We start from the raw sequence: 21450 nt of genomic DNA on the forward strand, positions 1-21450 counted from the left end.
TCTTAAAGTGTTTTATTTTGTAAAATAAACAAAAATGACAAAATGCTTACATTGTGAATTTGGAGTAGTGGTTCATTATTAGATTAAATTTTTTTTAATGTGTGCTTTTAGAAATTTCCAAAAACAATGACTGAAAGTCATCCATGTTTGCAGTGGTTATGATTCAACAGTGAGATTACAGTTCAATTTTAATTTTCATCTCAAACATCTCTGAATTTTCCAAATTTACAAAATGAGTGTTGAGGAAATCAATGCCACTTAGAGAAAAATAGATGATAACTATATAGTTACTGGACCTCAGCTGCGTGAGGGGTTCCTAAGGCCTTTACAACTGAGCTGCCTCTAGAATGGTGAAGTATCAGCCAAAAAAAGGATGACCCTCCCAGGAACAAAAGGAAGTAGCAGGCCGGCTGCCTGCATGGTGTAGGAATGTAAAACCGGTCATGTCTGGGGAGGGAAAGCAGGGGCATTAGTCTAAGCAGTGGGTCTCAAGCTTGAGCATGCATTAGAATCACCTGCATTAGAATCACCTAGAGGGCTTGTTAAAAAACAGACTGCCCCCAGAGTTTCTCATTTAGAAAGTATGGGGTCAGTCCTGTGAATTGTATTTCTGACATGTTCCCAGAAATTAGTAACAATAATGATGCTTGTCACAGGACCATGCTTTGAGAACTGCTGGTCTAAGCAAAACCCAGCCGTCAGATATTTGTATTTTTGATTATTGAAATATGAGGGAGACATTTGGCAGAAATGAATCCAATGTTATTATCTGGCATATCTACAAATTACTTAATGGAGTGAGCCAGTCAGTCTTGGGGAAGTTGGAGTCACACTCAAGAGCAGGCAGACAAAAAAAAAGAAAGAAATAGGCATCAAAAAAGTCAGAAAGCTTGAAAGTGAGGAAAATGAGAGCTGGTCCAGTCTAAAGACCACAGACCACGGAAGAGATTTCTTTAGGAAGAAGCAAGGTAATAAAATGAGCATGAAAAAGGACTGTAAAAAAAAAAAGTTTCACTCATCAGGGTCTGTTGCTATTTGGCCAAACTGGGAGTCCTGGATCACACAAAATTCTTATCTCTGTCACATCTTTCACTGGCACCGGGAACTCCACTAGGCTAGAAACTTCTTGAGGACAGGAACTGTCCCTTCCTTGCTCTCTCCATCCTTTCTCGTCCCACTCCCTGCCTCTTTCCTTTCTGTTCTTCCCCATTCAGCAGCTTTTTTTTTTTTTTTTTTGCCACACCGCCTGCAGGATCTTACTTCCCTGACCAGGGATTGAACTCTCACCCCTGCAGTGGAAGTGCAGAGTCTTAACCACTGGACCACCAGGGAAGTCCCTCGGCACCTTTTTAGTGCCAAACACAAATATTTCCTGGGGCTTTGGATAAACTGGTGTCTTACCGTCTTTGTAATCCAGCACATAGCATAGTGCCTCATACATAATAGCCACTCACTAACTGTTAAATGAAACATGAATAAAACACATATGTGATCAGCAGGGGTCAGTGAATGGAAGACAGAAATAGGAAGCTGTGCCTGCAAGCAGGTCATTTCTTTGAGAGGCATAGACCCAGTGGAGTGGGCCTAGAAATGCAAGTTAGCACCTTGAGTCACCATTGAGAATGTACTACTTGGCACTATCCTTTACACCCCACATTTTTCCCAGTAAATTTTTGCTGGTTTTCCCATTGCCTGCCAGTGTTTCTCACACCCATCCCCATGGTTCCTGACTTTCAGCTATATTAGTATTTGCTTCATTACAACACCTTTAATCTGCCTCAGAGCCAAGGCTGCAATAAGGTGTATGCCTGAATCATGATGCCTTTTACTATAAAGCATTCTCCTGCTTCCGCAATGAAGAGATCTAAAAATAGATTGGGGGCCAACTTAAATATGTAGACTTTTAAGAATGCAGAATGAGTAGTTTTGTATATACTTACACTATGTGTTGATTGAATTATACATGCATGTATATTTAAAACAATCTAAACTATTAATTTTTATTTAAATTTTTTAAAGTCTTAATATTATGATATGAATCTTAAGTCATTTAACACAGTTTTTGAGGAACTTCCCTGGCAGTCCAGTGGTTAAGACTTCTTGCTCCCAATGCAGGGGATGTGGGTTCAATCCCTGGTCAGGGAACTAAGATCCTACATGCCACATGGCCAAAAAAAAAATTTTTTTTAAGTGATTGGATTAACACACAACTTTCTAGTTGTCAGATCATAAGAGATGATAAATATGTTTTTATTGTCAGTTAGAAGGAGGTTGTGTGTAAATATGTTTTTATTGTCAGTTAGAAGGAGGTTGTGTGTGTATATGTGTAATGCCATATTATGGGTCTATCTCTATCTTGCAATTAGAAAGTTGCAAGAGCAAGCAAATTGTTTTAACTGGAGTAAGTGGATCAAGTTGGAAGAAGAAAACACGTTGAGTTTGAATGTGATTTTGACATCAGAGGACATCAAAGTGGTTTAGTACACTTACCAGTTTATTCTATTTTTTAAAGTGTACAGCTTAGAACAGTATGGAGGTTCCTTAAAAAACCAAAAATGGAACTACCATATGATCCAGCAATCACATTACTGGGCATATACCCTGAGAAAACCATATTTCAAAAAGAGAAAACCATAATTCCAAAAGAGTCATGTACCACAATGTTCATTGCAGCACTATTTACAATAGCCAAGACATAGAAGCAACCTAAGTGTCCATCGACAGATGAATGGGTAAAGAAGATGTGGCACATATATACAATGGAATATTACTCAGCCATAAAAAGAAACAAAATTGAACTATTTGTAGTGAGGTGGATGGACCTAGAGTCTGTCATACAGAGTGAAGTAAGTCAAAAAGAGAAAAACAAATACCATATGCTAACACATATATATGGAATCTAAAAACAAACAAACAAAAATGGTTCTGATGAACCTAGGGACAGGACAGGAATAAAGATATAGACATAGAGAATGGACTTGAGGACACGGGGAGGGGAAGGGAAAGCTGGCACGAAGTGAGAGAGTGGCATTGACATATATACACTACCAAACGTAAAATAGATAGCTAGTGGGAAGCAGCCGCATTGCACAGGGAGATCAGCTCGGTGCTTTGTGACACCTAGAGGGGTGGGATAGGGAGAGTGGGAGGGAGACGCAAGAGGGAGGGGATATGGGGTTATATGTATACTTATAGCTGGTTCACTTTGTTATACAGCAGAAACTAACACAACATTGTAAAGCAATTATATTCCAATAAAGATGTTAAAAAAAAAAGAAAAGCAGTGTGCAGCTTCTCAGTTTTTCATTATTAAATGTAGTGTTTACATATTTACATATGTTTCAGGCTACATTATTGGAATTTTGAAGACATGAAAACATCAGATGAACCAACCTGCAACATCTTGGATTCAGATTGGAAGATGAAGAGAAAGTTTAAAGAATGTGGCCTATAAAGGCGGGTAGTACCTGGAAATATTAACTGACTCACACTGTAAAAATGAGAACAGTTTCTAAACAATAGAGGTTATTTTAGTCCAACATCAAGGTTCAAGACAAAATGTTGAACTAAAAACTTACACTCCTCCCCTCCCCCACTTCAGACAGGTACCAGCATTGGTGAATATGATTTTCCTTAGTCAGAAGCACTCGTTTTTACCCATGTAGACCATCCTTAGGAATTAAATATTGATTATTTAATGTAGATTATAATGGGAAACTGATTTTTTCTACAATGGCAGATTTCAAGGACTTGGTTCCAAACTGAGCCGAAGCTTCCCAATGCATTTTGTACAGTCTGGGGAAAACTGTGCTGCGTTGGCCATTTTTGAAGGCCAGGATGCCCTGTAATATAAGGATATCATCTTATTGCTGATATATTTGGGGAGTCCCAAGCAGACACAGAAAATGAATGGAGGCAAAGAGTGTGACGGAGGGGACAAGGATGGAGGTCTTTCAGCTATACAAGTTCCTGTGGGTTGGCAGCGCCGTGTGGATCAAAATGGAGTGCTTTATGTCAGGTGAGCATGTATTATTACCTGCGCTACCTCCAAGTTTGTGGTCCCCAGATGAAGGAGGTACAGTCTGTTTCCTCTGAGTGTAAATATTGTAACTGACAGCACCTGAAATCAATTTGAATAAATGATCTTCGTGCTGGAAATATTTAAGTGTTTTTATTCTGTACTGTTTTGCGATGTAAATTGCCTTAGGTTACAAGAGAGGATTTTTATGCATTATTTGTGTTTATATAAAATGTCATCCTGCTTATCTCTCTAACAAGGATAAAGAAAAATAGGAAGATTTCTAAAAGAAACACATGAGCATCATTACTACATTCACAGGAGAATGTAAAATACTGAAAACAGACCCGATGTCTCCTGACAATATTATTGTGTCCTTCATAGTGCTTCAGCTGGCTATTCTGATGTAAGGTTAAGTGTTTTTATCTATAGGCAGTTTCAATTATTAGTTTCTTAATACCTGATGTTAACTAAAAATATTTTCCCTATTTTTTCTGTGCAGTTTTTAATCTATTCCCTGCATATAATAGTAAAAGAAAAAGTCATGATGGAGTCATCTCACAAGTAAAAATCATACAAATTACATATAAATGCCTGCTCTTTTAAATTTTGACAGCCTTTATTATGTTGAACAACTTGAATGAAGTAACCGAACTGTTGGCAAGAAGTTTTAGTCTTATTATTAAATAATTGGCACCTAAGTTCCGTACTTTGTAGGTTATCAGTAAGTATATGATTAGAATACCATAAATCTTTCTTTGTGATGTAATAAGAAAAACTATTACAAAGAGAACTTTTTAAAAGATATCACATTGCATCATTACATTAATGCTGTTACTTTCACTGTGGTTATTTGTATCTCAGCTTCAACGGAATTCTCATTTGTGCAAAGATGTATTTATATAAATGAAAAATTTTCCATTATATAAAGCCACATGATGTCATACTATAACAACTCTACTGTCAGTTCAGATTCTGTCCTGGGTTGGTTGGTTGGTTGGTTGGTTTTGTGGAAGGTATTTCTTGAGGTAAACTTAATGACCAATTGAAATTCTTTTGCACACGTGTTTTTTGTTTCTGTAATATTCAAGATATGCTCTACATTAATTGAAGTGAAGGGATAAGAAAGCAGGGAATGTGGAGCTCACCCCATGGTAGCTTAGATGGATGAGGACGCACGGAATAACTTTCTCAAAGTGTTTCTATTGCCAGTGCTGTTAACAAACTGCCAGAAACACTTTGTTATCAATGTATCAATAATATAGCAAGATATCAGTGTTATGTTCATATTTACGGTTTTTCTAGTATGTAAGGAGCAAATATATATTAAGCCTAGAGCAAATAACTCCAAAAATTTGATAATTTAGTTTTGGGGGGATTTTGTTTGTTTTGTTTTTGTTTTACTTCATCTTTATCCCTATGAAAGATAAATCAGCTTTTCAGGTTGCTGAGAGTTAGGTTAAAGCAAATTAACTCTGGGAATCTGTCAATTATCTTGCTCATGACTTTTCCAAGTCTGAGTAGACTTTACTATCTGTTAGTATGAGTTTGAATTCTCCCAATCCAAATCTGTACACTAAAGATTATTTTGGAAACTAACTTTGCCAGATAAGGTAAGACACCTTCAAATAAATTCAGCCAGCATGGGTTTGATTTGTTTGTATATAACTGGTTAAATTACTACTTGAACATGTATAAGAGGCTAGCCCTCCTTCTATAGCTTCCTTTGCAATGTGCAGTTTGCTTATAATTTTTAGGTTTGTCTGCAGCTGTTCCTGCCTCAGGGTGGCATTGAGGCTGCACATTAAATTTCCCACCTGCTTCCAATCTTCTAAGCTTTATCTATGCCATAAGACTTGTAACTATTTTTATGTTAATTGTTACTCCCAAAAGTTAATTAAAGAGCTGCAACTAAAGGAAAGAACCCAACTGACTGAGAGGAAGTGTTTTTAAAGTGTCTACTCTAGAGTAGAATACTCTGATAGAATTCAGGAATTCTTGTCTTCAAGTTTAATTTTACAATTAACTGCCTCTAGGATTCATTCATACACTTTTTTTAACTGTAACACATTAGGCAGTTTCTTTTCATAAAATTCATGAATTCTTCACATAACTAGTGATTTTATTTTATCAAAATTACCAGACCTCTAAAAACATCTTGCTGCCCCTACAGCTAGGGTGGAAGTCCAGTCTGTAATATGGGAATTATTATTCTTTGCATATCATCTGAAAAAAATTGTTAGCCCAAATAAAAGAGAGAGTTAACAAAGTTGAGGATTTTAATTGTGATTTTCTACATGCGTAAGTCACTTATATGATTGTCCATAAGTAAAATATGAATTGCATTTTAAAGCTGGTTTATTTATAGACACCAAACTACTACCTGTGTTTTTGTAGAAAGAGAATAGTCTACCCCTGGTAATGTAAAGCTTGGTTTATGAAATGGAGAGTATCGCTTCTGGTTAAACTTTATCAGATGGCTTAAGTGAAAGTTTTGGTAAATAGTCATAAATAAAAGATATTCTTGAATTAAAAGTATATAATAATCTTCAAGACATAATATGCATGCAAGCTGTAAAATCAGTACATTAATAATAGAAGTCCTAAAATGCAAATTGCCCATTTTAAACTAATCCTCATTGTAAATAAACATTAGAGACTTATCCTGTCATCAGAATTAGTACCTAATCTGTAGACTTAAATTTGATCAGTATTCACATATTATACTAACTTCTGTGACCCAAAGAGTAGTAACGTTGAGAGCACTACCCAATCACCAGCCACAAGGCCTGCAAGACACCTTTCTGCCACCTAAAACTCTATCTCCTCAAGAGTTCCCCATCCTTATAAGTACAGCTTGGATCTTCAGTAGAATTTGAGGTGGGCCACACTGATCTATCTTCAAAGAAACACATGAATGAGGGAGGAAAAGAGAAGCCTGTTTTTACACAGGGGCAGCTTGGTTCTAGACTCCAAGATTAAAGGGAAGAACTTGTTAGCTCGAATTTTTGTAAATTTAGTGACTTTCTGGTTTGACCTCCAATGTGTTCCTAAATTTCAGTTTTTCCTCAAACAGCTTTAGAAGTAGATCTTCTAGTTTAAAATGATAATGATTACTTTCGTGTAGTTTTCTTGTTCCTTTCTTACCTGCTCTTTCTTTAAGAATACATTTTTCCCATCCTCAGTCCACTCTTGGTTGTCAAAATACTTTTATTTATTTTTCTATGAAGATCTGTATTTTTCTGAGAAATATTTTGGTCAGAAGAAAGAGTGATAGTGTTAAAGGCTATAATTTAGTAGCTAACATAATACTGACAAAGAAAATGCTTTTCCTTAGTAGGAAAATATTTCACAGGAAAAAACCCTGTGAAGGACAGTAAGACTATAAATTATGCCGTTTTTCATATAATATGTGCAGTCAGAATTATTTCCTGATGTTTTTTTAAACTATTTTCACAGTCCCAGTGGGTCTTTGTTATCTTGCTTGGAGCAGGTTAAAACATACCTGCTTACTGACGGAACATGCAAGTGTGGCTTGGAATGTCCTCTTATTCTTCCCAAGGTAACCATTTTGCAATAGATGTATCAGCAATTTTTCATTTTTTAGGTGTTTCATATATTTGCTTTTCTCATTTGGCATTTCATTTTTATATTACTTCTCCAATCATTTATACATTTTAAAGTCTTAAATTATATATCTTTTGCATGCATTTTGGAATGCTTAAAGATTGTGGAAAATAGTTCAACTCCAAGAGTCATTTTCAAAGGTGACAAACCTATATTCATATTAAATACTTCATCAAATCCCCTTTTGCACCGTTTTATTAGAGCTATACCCATGCTCACTATTTAATAGTGCAGTATTTTTTTTCCCTCCTGCTCAGTCTGCAATGTTATTTTTAGCACTGGTGTTGATAAATCTGCCACAAATATTTCTTAAATTACAAAGCTGAACCCTCATAGCCAAAAGTGAAACTGTTTTACTCCTTTGCAAGGTAAAAAGTAAAATCATTTTAAATGATAAAATATTTACTATAGAAACATGTCATTGTTTTCTGGGTATCTATAATAGTCCCAATCATAGAACTAAAGATTAATAGACAACTTTTTCTTTTTTATTTGTGTCACCTCATTCACAAAAAAGCACTTGAAACAGCTTATAAGTATATACACAATAAATATTTTTTAAAATAGAGTAGTAGATTTTTTAAATCAGTGAAAAGGTCATATTAATATAGCAATAAAGTAAAGCCAAAGAAAAAGTTAGCACATAGCAATGTCAGATTTTAGGGTTTCTTAACTGTACTTCATCTGTTTTTGTACTGTTATAACATCAGGAAGTATCTAAAATTGGGAACATTATCAGATACTATTCCTTTCCATATATTTATCTTGGCTATCTTAGAATCAGGATAATTTTCATTATTTACCCTGCCACTAAAAACCATGATTTCAGCAGAAGTATTTATTCCATTATATATAAAGTTGCTTTTCTTAAATTTAAAAACTTGAGAAAGTTTTATTCAGATTTATGGGTTAATCTATGCAAAACTTTTTTTTTAACAAGGGGATCTTTTTACTTAATATTTTTACAGACATATTTTAAACAAAGGCTGTGCTTTTTCCAGGTGTTTAATTTTGATCCTGGAGCTGCTGTGAAACAGAGAACTGCAGAAGATGTTAAAGCAGATGAAGATGTCACAAAGCTATGCATACATAAAAGAAAAATCATTGCAGTGGCCACACTTCATAAAAGCATGGAAGCCCCACATCCTTCTCTGGTGCTCCCCAGTCCCGGAGGAGGAACAAGTATGTAATATGGTGAAGGTTTTAGGAATTTTTCCTCCCCCACTCCTCTCCTGGAGGAGTCACTAGAAATCACTTTGCCAAGCATTTTCTGAGTCCACTTTTCAAACATGCACAATGCATTTAAAAATAATTATGTATGTTTTCTCATTTTATTGCAAATAACAAATTAGTTCTGAAAAATTCCCATGAAGTTGTCACCCAAAGTTTCCTATCCAAATCATTTAGTTAAATAAGGAAAATAAACACTGATTAGCACATACAGATGCTATGGAGGTACATAGAGCTGAGCTAACAAAAGAGAAAGTGCCATTGGTTTTTAGGAAACAAATGTAGCCTTTTTCCTAGGGCTGTATTGGAATGTGTAGTATCACATCCGTAAATGCAACTAGCAATGTTATCAAGAACTGGCAGTGTTATTCTTTCAGTCATTTAATAGCTACATATTGAGCACCTACTAACAAATCACCTTGCCAGGAATTTTTTATACCTCCATCCAACACATACATGCACACACGCTTGTATGCACACACGAATTTTTTAAAAATTTCAAAGCTGCAGAAAAATTACATGAACAGTTCGAGTACCCTAGATTTACCAGTTAACGTTTTGTTTCACGAGTTGCAGATATTGTGACAATTCACCCCTAAGTATTTCAACACACATGGATGTTCTCTTATATAAACCACAGTCTAATTATCACATTCAGGAGATTTAAAACTGCTATGATAGTATTATCTAATAAGCAGTCTATATTCAGATTTCTCCAGTTGTCCTAATAATATTCTTACAGTTTTTTCAATCCAATCTTTTTTAAAATCCAAGATGCAAAGATTGTGCAACTGCAAAGAGACATTACTTTTCTTTAATCTACATCAATTCCCCAGTCTTTTTTAAATCTTTCATGACATTGATACTTTTGAAGAGTCTAGAACAGTTTTATAGATGTTCCTCAATTTGGATTTGCCTGATTGCTTCCTCATATTTATATTCAGGTTAAACATAGTTGGATAAGAATACTGCATAGGTGATGTTATGTCCTCATTAGGAAGAACATAATGGCAGTTTATCCCGTATTGATGACATTAAGTTTGATTTCTTGGTTAAAGTTATGTCCATTATTGAGGTACATTTTCCCTTTATGATTTATATGTAATTTGTGGAATTATACTTTGAGGCTGAGGAACTTCTTTTTGTAAGGGCTAGAATATGAACTCTCCAAAGTATTACAATTAATTTAACACTTGAATAGTACTTCTGGATAAAATACAGCTGAACACCAAAGCATTTGTTTATGAAAGATAAGTAGCATTGTTCTGCAGAATTCTGAAAAATAAGGATGAGGAATATAACCTGTAGTGATCAGAGAAAGCTTTATGGTAGAACTCGGATTTGAACCAGCCCTGGAAAATGGTAAGATTTAGACACATAAGGGAAATAAGAAAATTCTTGTCTAGAATGAGTATAGCATAATTAAGAAATGATGTGGAAACTAATGTGACTTGAGTGGAAAATTAAACCTGCATAGGTAAATTGAGGCCAAACTATTGATAGTTTTAGATACAAAGAGAAGCAGTTGTGACACCAAACAGGTCATTAAAGAGTCACACTTATGGGCTTCCCTGGTGGCGCAGTGGTTGAGAGTCTGCCTGCCGAGGCAGGGGACACGGGTTCGTGCCCCGGTCCGGGAAGATCCCACATGCCGTGGAGCGGCTGGGCCTGTGAGCCATGGCTGCTGAGCCTGCACGTCCGGAGCCTGTCCTCTGCAACGGGAGAAGAGTCACACTTAGAACTCATGTGAAGAGGGTAGGGAAAGACAAATTTGGCAGTTATTAGCAGAGAGCTCCTCTTCAATAACCCTCTAACCTTTAAACTTTAACAGGAATGATCAGAAAAAATTGCTCCACTAAGGTATGTAAGAAAAAAATATATTTTAGTGAATTTTTCTTTTTCTTTAATGAGCTATGTTTTTTAAATTAAACGATATTGCAAGAACTTAAAGACATTTAACAGTAATAAATTATTTAAAATTTATCATTAGCCTGCCACCTTGATGTGAGTATGTTTTCATTTTTGCATCTTACCTTGCACATGTGTTTGCACATGCTCATATCTGCTGCCATTCTCACTTCACATCATATCAAACCATTTCAGCTCTGTCTACAGAGTCTGCCTTGTTTCCTTTTTAATGATTGGAGCAGAATCTTGGTCTAGGTCCTTTGTCCTACTCTATACATACAAGTTTCATTATTGAAATTAAAGGTAAATATTTAACTAGTATAGGTATAAAAGGTATATCTCCATCTCCTTTTAAAATGATATACTTTATTGGATTAATTTCTACTCTTTTACCAACTTCAGACATAGCATTTATTTCAATTTTCTAATTTTAAATTATATTAAAAGGTTGGGATTTAAATAAAGATTAAGAACTCATGTAGTAGTTTTCACCTCTCTTTATTTTACATGCATAAACATACAACACCTCGAAAGGCCTATTTAATATACACAAAAGCACTTGATGAGTACCTAGCATTTACATTTGCCAGTTCTTGTAATACTTTAGTTCCTAACTGCAGCATAAGAGCAGCATGACTTCTGTTTGTTTATCTGTTTAGTATTCCTTTTATTTTAAAGATGGTAACTATTTTTCCTCAGTATGGAAGAAATCCTTTCTAAACGACAGCTACTTTCACCTAAATTCTTTTACATTCAGCTAAATTCTGTTGAATGTAAAAATGCCAATGTCTATATTTTTAATCATTGAATTGTAGATAGCTGTATAACTGAATAAGAAAAGACACAACTTGGTGGTTTTATTACTAAAGAAGACACAGTCAATGTTAGTGATGTTAATACAGACAACTGTGTTCTCACTATATGCCAAGCTCAGTGCCCCAAATATTTTTCATATGTTATTTCCTTGATTACAAACTTTAAAAATCTTTCTTTAACAAGAAAATGAATTCAGTTGAGTTTATCTGCTGCAATTTTCTTTTATGATTGGTTCTCAACTCTTCATATACTGTATTATGTACAGAAATCACTCTAGCAAAGAATCTCTACCATGCCAGAAACAGAAAGCCCACATTTCCCAAGAAAAATATATGTTCACTACATTCTCTTACTTCTTGATTGTGCTCTACCAAGACTTCTGTTTATCCCAGGGTGAGAACCACTGACTTAGAAATTGTTATGTTATGATTTGACCTGTATACTACTCAGCAGGTAGGAGAAGTTTATTTATCTTAAATGTGTAATTATCCATTTAAGTAAATATACCTCTGATTGCAAATGATCAGAGTATACTTGCTGATATGCTGTAAGTCTAAGAATTGGGATGGCCAATGTATAGTATGAAGAGTACCACTCTCATCTCCTCTAATAGACTCATTGGCATTTTCTCATGGAGTCCAGCTAGAGCTCAACACCCTTTTCAGCCTAGCTCTCTAAGCAGCCACCACCAGTTGATGGGAATTGGTATATGAAACTAATTTTATTTGCCATCCCTGTTTTAGAAGTCACAACCTTATAAAATAGTTAAACTTCCTCAGGGGCTAAAAAACCTTAAACCTAGAATTCTGACATCAAATGAATATTCTGTATGATGAACCAGGTTGCTTTTGTTGCCTGTATTCTGTCTGATCTCTGAAAGAACTGAAGGGATTCCAAAAAAACAGCGAGGGAGCAATGCACTCTGTAAAAAGAGAATACTCAATTGGAGCCCAGTACTGAAGATTTTTGCACTCTGACTAAATTTTGCATAAGAATTCTATCCTAAGAAAAGAATTGCAGTCTTTTACCTAATTTGGTTGACTAAGGCTGGTTTTACAACAATGACTAATTAATGGCAAAGAAATTGAAGTGTTAGAGTATTACAAACTTGACATGAAGTTTAGCATGATTGTTTAACTTCACTGTATTTACTGTTGTTATCACTCCCTTTGTAAAAGATTCAGAATCTTATTTACTTAATTCACAAAAATTAAGACTCTGTTACTCTCACAGTGAAAATGTTGGGATGAGGAAGAGTTTTTGTAGCTGTTCCGAGGAGGTTTTAGTAAGGTTATAGAAACCTTTATAGGGCAAGAAATTTTCTGGTGAAAATGGCAATTCATTTAAATCACTCAAGAAAATATTATGCCACACAGATTACAATTTTCTATTGTAACTGTGTTCTTAAAAAATTCAAATCCAAGAAAAAATATCATCATCATTTCCATCTGGACTGTCATTCTTGATTTTGCATATTATAAATATTATTAGAATGGCTAATGTCAGTATATGCGGATTCAGATCCCCATCCTTTCTCAGCAGACATGAGGTAAACAAGCATAATGAGCAGTTATTGAGAACCTTTGGTCAACTAAGGGAGAATAATGTGCATTTTTTACGATCAAAATTTTTAATTGCAAGGAGTCACAGCTTCTGTTTGCAGATTTCTTTTTTCAGATGCCCTCCCTTCCTCATTTCCTTCCCTCCCTCCATCCCAACACAAAAGAATTGAGACTACTAACAGATTTCTTTTTTCTCTTTCACATCAGATGCAACTCCAGTAGTACCTTCACGGGCAGCAACTCCAAGATCTGTAAGAAATAAGTCTCACGAAGGAATTACAAATTCTGTAATGCCTGAATGTAAGAATCCTTTCAAATTAATGATTGGATCATCAAATGCCATGGGAAGGCTATATGTACAAGAACTGCCTGGAAGCCAGCAACAAGAACTCCACCCTGTCTACCCCCGGCAGAGATTGGGCAGCAGTGAACACGGACAGAAATCTCCATTCCGTGGCAGCCATGGAGGCCTGCCCAGCCCAGCGTCATCAGGTTCCCAGATATATGGAGATGGCTCAATCTCTCCAAGGACTGACCCACTTGGAAGCCCTGATGTTTTCACAAGAAATAATCCTGGTTTTCATGGAGCTCCCAGTTCTAGTCCTATTCACCTGAGTAGGACTCCTCTTTCTCCACCTTCAGTAATGCTACACAGTTCTCCTGTACAGTCATCCTGTGCAATGGCTGGAAGGACTAATATACCTCTTTCCCCAACCTTGACTACAAAGAGTCCAGTAATGAAAAAACCAATGTGTAATTTTTCAACTAATATGGAAATACCACGAGCAATGTTCCATCACAAACTACCCCAAGGCCCACCTCCCCCTCCTCCACCTTCCTGTGCTCTTCAGAAAAAGCCATTAACATCTGAGAAAGATCCACTTGGCATTCTTGACCCTATTCCTAGTAAACCAGTGAATCAGAACCCTGTTATCATTAATCCAACTAGTTTCCATTCAAATGTCCACTCTCAGGTACCTGTGATGAATGTAAGCATGCCTCCTGCTGTTGTTCCTTTGCCAAGTAATCTCCCTTTGCCAACCGTAAAACCTGGCCACATGAATCATGGGAGTCATGTACAAAGAGTTCAGCATTCAGCTTCAACCTCCCTGTCCCCTTCTCCAGTGACATCCCCAGTGCACATGATGGGGACTGGAATTGGAAGGATTGAGGCATCGCCCCAAAGATCACGCTCATCTTCCACATCATCAGATCACGGAAATTTCATGATGCCACCTCTAGGACCCCAGGCCACTTGTAGTGGTATTAAGGTTCCACCCAGGTCACCAAGGTCAACAATAGGGTCCCCAAGGCCATCAATGCCATCAAGCCCTTCTACCAAGTCCGATGGACATCATCAGTACAAGGATATCCCTAACCCATTAATTGCTGGAATGAGTAATGTACTAAATACCCCAAGCAGTGCAGCTTTTCCTACTGCATCTGCCGGAAGTGGTTCTGTAAAGAGTCAGCCTGGTTTGCTGGGAATGCCTTTAAATCAGATCTTGAACCAGCACAATGCTGCCTCCTTTCCAGCAAGTAGTTTACTCTCAGCAGCAGCCAAAGCACAGCTAGCAAATCAAAACAAACTTGCTGGTAACAACAGTAGCAGCAGTAGCAATTCTGGAGCTGTTGCTGGCAGTGGCAACACTGAAGGACATAGCACTTTAAACACCATGTTCCCTCCTGCTGCCAACATGCTTCTCCCAACAGGTGAAGGGCAAAGTGGTCGAGCAGCACTAAGAGATAAGCTGATGTCTCAGCAAAAAGACTCACTGCGGAAAAGAAAACAGCCACCTACCACAGTGTTGAGTTTGCTCAGACAGTCTCAAATGGATAGTTCTGCAGTTCCTAAACCCGGACCCGACTTGCTAAGGAAGCAGGGTCAGGGGTCGTTTCCCATCAGTTCAATGTCTCAGTTACTACAGTCTATGAGTTGTCAAAGCTCTCACTTGAGTAGCAATAGTAGCCCGGGTTGTGGGCGCTCAAATACTGCTTTGCCTTGCTCTGCTAACCAGCTGCATTTTACAGACCCCAGTGTGAACTCCAGTGGTCTTCAGAATCCACTGACACAGGACGTACCTTTAAGAGGGGAAGCCGTGCACTGCCACAATGCAAACACTAACTTTGTTCACAGTAACAGTCCAGTCCCAAACCACCATCTTGCAGGTTTAATAAATCAGATTCAGGCTAGCGGGAACTGTGGGATGCTCAGTCAGTCGGGCATGGCCTTAGGAAATTCATTACATCCCAATCCACCTCAGTCAAGAATTTCAACGTCCTCCACTCCAGTGATACCAAACAGCATTGTTAGCAGCTATAATCAAACAAGTTCTGAAGCAGGTATGGTTTTATTAGAAAAAAGTACCCAAAGGTACTAAACTTTTATATGTTTTTTAAAAATTTATACCAAAATATTTATTATGATAAGAAATGATCCTTTCCCCATTGTGAAATTCTCATCATTTCTTTAGTATTTATAATTTTATTTACAGAATGCTAGGGATTTGTCTCTTAGAAAAAATAACAGCCAAGAGGATTCCATGTGTTTCCCTTATGTGTCAACCTGTGTCATTTTGAATTTTGTTCGACTTTCAGTTGGTTCTCTAACCATTGTACTCGAAACTACAAAAGAAGCCATAGAAGGCAGGATTTCCTGGTTCATGAGACATGTACTTGGTCTATGCCAATATAAAAGCTCTTTCCCCTAGCTCTTGTTTGTATTCAGGTAAATGAAGCTCATTTGGAAAGCCCCCCCCCAAAAAAGGCAGAAATACATGGATTTTTTGTTCTTGCTGCTGATCAGAAATAGGTGAATGGATAGGAAAAGGTAACTAGAAGTTGTATGAAGTAGAAAGCTGTCTTCTAATGTGTTTTCTTATCCTAGTTTGCTATCCTTTATTATTATTTGTTTGAAAAACTTCATAAATGGATATTGGCTACTCCCTTTTTTAAAAAGGTAATAATTTAAGTTTTCCAATAAAAAAGGTTTGAAAACCTGATTTCCAGAATTTTTGATCTTGAAATTATTTTACAGTTTTCTTGGAGAACTAAACCATTGTTTTTACCATTGACATTATGGTATCTCTTTATCCGCTATTAATGAAGGAGACAAATTTATTTAAAAGTAGACACATTAGAAAGAACTATATTTTTATTTCAGTAGAGTCCTCAGAAATTGTTACAAAAAACTGTAAAGAAGCACTATAGAGATAAATTCATTGAGACATCAGAAAATTTGACCATAAAAATAATAGAAAGAATACCCAAAACCCAACAATAATGATTTGAGAGATTGGTGGGAAATGACAGGGAGGAAATAAAAGATGTGTGATTGTAGAGACAATATTATTCAGCTATGAAAATAGTGGGCTTTTAAAACCAGATTGCTACTGGAAGTGGGAAAACTGCTGAGGCTTTTAATAATCTATTGTGTAGATATATATAGACTGTGTTATACCGCCATGCTGGAAAGGCATTATGACCTACATGTCTTTGTTGCTGATAGTAAAATCAAGTGTTTTCCTTCCTGGTGTCACTACTTTTACCTGCCATTCTCCACAACTTGTGTTATGTGTTACGTTTTGATGTCAGTATTTAATGAAAAACTGTTCATTGACCTCTTCTGTTAAAAAGAATATAAGGTGAAGATGATAATTGAAATGACTAGTGCCTTCTTGATATTCTTAGTCTAAGGAATCTCATGAAACTATTTTTTACGTGTTTAACAGGATTCTTATTCCAAAGGGGCTTCCAGCTTTTCAATGACTCATATTCCTTTTTAGATAATCCCAAACTAATGAAAATTTAATCTTATGCATTTAGCAGTTTAAGGTTACAAAAAATCAGTAACTACTTAAAAATACACTATATTTATTAAACATACCTTCAGTCATTTAGATGAGGCATTGTTAGTCTCATTGTATTATATCTTTCAATTTTGATACCCCTTACCTCAACTTACTTTGTTTCAGGTCTAAGTTCATATTGCAAAGTGTACGTATTTTATTAATGATGTATTTTAATTTATCTATAATGGAAAAGACCAACATTTATTTATATTCTTGTTTCTTCTGATTGTCAAGTTTCGACTTATTTTATATAGTCTTAGACATGTATTTTCTTGTTCCATGCATCTCTGTAAAACATCAGATCTGGATAGCCAGTGCTGGGAGTGTCAAAACACACATGTTTAAAATTTACTAATATAAGTAAAGTGTTAGCATATAAATAGCTAAAAGGGATGAGAATAAATGTCTAGTAATGATATGGATGTGACCAATCATGTGTAAGCTAACAGAAAACATATCCCTGATAAAACTCTAGGTCAATAAGAACTTTTTAAAGTAGTAAACCTAATAAAATTAAATACTGCTTAATGTACATAGCTCTGATGTGCAGCTGGTAATAAAAATGGGTAGATTTACTAATTAATATAATTCTTTTGATGAGCTGAATATTGAAGAGGTCTGTAATATCATGTTTCTTTTAGATACACAGTGAACTGTGTCAACTGAATGTACTGTTATTATAACTGCTTAGCCTGAATGTTTATTTTCACTGACATTTATTCATCCATCAAATAAACACCAAAGCTGGGCTTTCAGAGTGAGACAGCTGATGACAGTTACAGCTATCCCTTTAAGTTTTGCTGAGTATTCCTAGCATACTAGTAAGACATTAGAAGAAAACCACATTTTATTCTTAAAATGTTGCTTTTAGCTGTCATTGAGTACCTATGATGTTCCAGGTGATTTGCCTGTATTATTTCTAATTTGTGCAGTTTTCCAAAGTATAAGGTATTCTTGTCCTCATTTTATAGATGAGTACATTGGGCCTCAGAGAACTTGAATAACTGTCCAAGGTCATACATAATTGAATTAGGATTTGAACTCAGGTTCATCTGATTCTAAAATCCATTTTCTTCCCAGCTGCATAAGTTCTTCATTTGAAACATCTAGTTGTGAAAAATACACTTTTCACTTTCAAAGCTTTAAAAATACCCAACAAATAGTGAATCAAAGCATATCAATGCATGTTAGGAACCACGTCTGTAAATTTTTGATGCACTTTTAGACAAAAGTCAGTAATTTTGCCTTCTCTATTTGGACTCTAATATCCTAGTGTAGAATAATTAGGATGTTTGTGCCAATGCAGATGAAATGTCCACAGTATCAAAAGAACTACCCCTCATTTGTGAATCACATTTGGTAACCTTTATTTCAATGAATTTGTATCACCTCACTCAGATAAAATGGGTTTCCTAGTGGGTGATGTGTCAATAGGCCTTTGAAGAAGGCAACTCTGCAGACACTAGCCCTGCCATTCCAGGTGTGATAACACAGTGAGGGTGAAAGAGACCCACAGGTAACATGGCCCAACTCTTCCTTGTGGTAATGGAGCATGAACAGAACTCAAGTGACCTCCTGCTCAATCCAGTGCCTTTTTTCCCCCACTCTCCTAAGCAGCAGCTCAAAAATGTTACATTAAGACCTTATTTAAGACCAGAAATCACTCTGAAAACATTTAATTCGATTGACTATTTGTTTTCAAAAACTTCTTTTAAAGAAAGTTTTTCTATCATAAACAGCCCAAATATTCATTTTTTAGGCCTACATGTGAATACCAGTCCATATTTTAAATGTATTAAAACTCATATATGAGAATCAGAGGCAAAGTAGTAAAAAAAGAAAAAATTCAGATTAAAGATACTAAATGCTTAGAAAACATTCTAAAACTTAAGAATATACAAGGTTTTATTAATTCTATTTGGTGTTTTGAAATTGCCTTTCCACTAAAGCTCTCTAAACACTTTGCATTGTAAAGTTTACAGGTTTCTATTAGCTTTTTGGATATGAAATTACAAGTGAAGTTTAATATTTCCATGTAACAGATTTAGAAAATGACCAGTAGGATACTTGGTGACATTCCTCAAGTTGTAAAGCAAAGCTCTGGTGGATCTGGCAACCAAACCCCAATCAGTTCCTGATTCTCAGTCCAAACACTCAAACTGCTGAATGCAGGTATGTTCTGAAATCCATCACCTGTGTACATTTAAAGCAACTTTCAGTTTATGAAGCGAGATAAATTTCAACACTTAAGTGGTTCCAGCACGTGTCCTGTGGTGTTTTGGTTTAGGGAGGAATTCAAAATCAAGTACCCCTGACTGACAAATTTCATCACGTCCGTGCCTCTTTGGGCCTCTGACTGTTGCCCACCTGTTTACCATAGAACAAAAACACACATGCCTGTAACCCGGGCCTCTGCAGAGGACCCAGCCCTGTCAGTGTCCACATGACGACCCATCCTTCCATGGCCCTGTGGGTTTTCACAATTTTCAAAGAAGCAAAAAGATTTAGACTATTCTGCTAACCAACTTAATAACTGAACCTTACCTCCCTCCAATATGATAAAGTCATTAAATGTAAGTTTTTCACTTTAAAATGCCTTTTATATTCTCATTTTTTTCTAATAAAAAACATTTAATCAACTCTTCTAAAACACATGAAAATGTAGTCCTGTGAAAGGGCAGAGTATGAGTTTGTACCAAAAGAGAAAATAATTCAATCATTTATTTGCCTTAACTCTTAAAGATATACATTGACTAACAAGAATATAAATAAACCTATGAATAAATATTTGCTTGTGAATATTTATATATATATATATTTTTTTATTTTTAACTCTGGAAAAAAAAGTGTTTTTTTCAGCACAAAATACATTTGATTGAAACTCAGTGCAGCCACTAATATGGTAGGTATAAGAAAATTAGAGATCACAAAAGAATGCTTTGGATAAAATGTTGCAAAGTGCAAGCTTGGTTTTTTGTTCTATGTATTTATTTATTCTCAGAGCATGCCAGTAAAGAAAATAAAGGGAAATTGTCATTCCCTTCATTTGAGGTTATAGTTGCAAAAAGATTATGGGATAAAAATACTCCAGGATGGATTGTTCTATGTTAGCTGTCTCAGGATATGGGACGTTTGTGTGGAAATAAGCCTCTAGTCTTTTATAGACTTATGTAGAATGAAAAAAGGCAGAGACTCCTTTAAGGTTGTGACTGAATTAATAATAATTGCTATTGAAAGTATTTCCACCCAAGTTTTTAAATGCCTAGATTTTACTCCTCACCTGATTGATGCATAGGCTTCTAGGTTGAAACTTGCCCTCTGCTCTTGTTTTTTAACCAAATACCAAAACTATATTAAAATCTCGATTATGTGATAAAAATCTATGTCTATTCTTTTAGTTAAATTTTTGCAAAATGAGCCATTTCTTCTTTGCTGTAAGTTATTTTTACAACAGGCAGTGTCTTGCTGTTTAAGAAGATTTCCTAAGATCAGGGTTACACCACTTGCTTTGTTTACATATTCCAGGCTTAATGTTTCTTTGTGTACAAAAAGAGGAGTTAAAATATGTTTGAATTTAGACACTGAGTCTATGTAATCAAAGGTGATAACAACTCAGAGTGGTGTATTATGTTTGCTGATTCAATGATCTATTTTGTACCTTTCAAGAAATAAATTGTCCCAGTGTGCAAATTGGGAGAATTTTATTCTATTGCAACACACTAAGCTCACTTATAAAATCACTAGAAATCCTTCAATTTTCAAGGGGATGCCTAAGCTATTATTTACTAAAATCAAGTGGTCTAAGAACATTGAAGCAACTTCTAAAAGTACCTAAATTCTAGGCAGTAATGTTACCTCTACAAAGACTTGACTCATTAAAAATAATGCTTAAACGTTTTCCTAGTGTCATCAAAATAGATTTCATTTCCACGTGCTTGGAGTACTAAATAAATCAAATCATAAACTTCCTACCTTCAAGGAACTTATATCAAACAACATTAATGCTAACAAAGCAAAGAGCAGAGTAAAAATTATTTTCTAAGAATTATACTTCTTACAAAGTGAAAGTAACAACTCACCTTTTTACAGATTAGGAATGGAACTAGACAAACAAAGTCTGAAGGAGTTGCTGAGATACTCCTGGAGTAGGAGCTAGTCCAGGGAAATTCTAAATATCTGTCCAAGACCCATGGGTACAGGTATAAGAAAGAGTAGTATTTATCACAAATGCCCCAGAGCGGAGCTCCTGTGCTGCATGACTCCACAGGGATACCTCTCACATTAGAGTCTGATAAACGTGCTTCCTGGAGCACAGCTCCATAGACCATCCCCCACAGAGCTGAGCAACTGAGAGGCCTGTTCCTAAAGCAGTGTTTTTCAAACTTTTTTTACTTGTAACCACGGCAAGAAATTAACTTGCATTCCATTTATCTAGAGA

The 21450-nt window shown here is 35.8% G+C and overlaps 1 protein-coding gene across 6 annotated transcripts in view; it reads left to right on the plus strand.

The window, feature by feature from the left end:
- Nucleotides 1-21450, plus strand: part of MBD5 (methyl-CpG binding domain protein 5) — a 396020-nt gene that overhangs the window by 336649 nt on the left and 37921 nt on the right. For 4 of the 6 annotated variants that reach the window (XM_067025973.1, XM_067025971.1, XM_067025975.1 and 1 more), the window contains 5 exons: nucleotides 3346-3456; nucleotides 3740-4018; nucleotides 7478-7580; nucleotides 8647-8827; nucleotides 13369-15504. In XM_067025973.1, coding sequence (XP_066882074.1) covers nucleotides 3906-4018; nucleotides 7478-7580; nucleotides 8647-8827; nucleotides 13369-15504 — 2533 coding nt within the window. In that variant the 5' untranslated portion in view covers nucleotides 3346-3456; nucleotides 3740-3905. Of the gene's footprint in view, nucleotides 1-3345; nucleotides 4019-7477; nucleotides 7581-8646; nucleotides 8828-13368; nucleotides 15505-21450 lie in introns of all 6 variants that reach the window. The other 2 variants (XM_067025972.1, XM_067025974.1) reach the window with 2 other exon arrangements.

The sequence above is a fragment of the Kogia breviceps genome, chromosome 2 (genome assembly GCF_026419965.1).
Source record: "Kogia breviceps isolate mKogBre1 chromosome 2, mKogBre1 haplotype 1, whole genome shotgun sequence".
Taxonomy (NCBI): Eukaryota; Metazoa; Chordata; class Mammalia; order Artiodactyla; family Physeteridae; genus Kogia; species Kogia breviceps.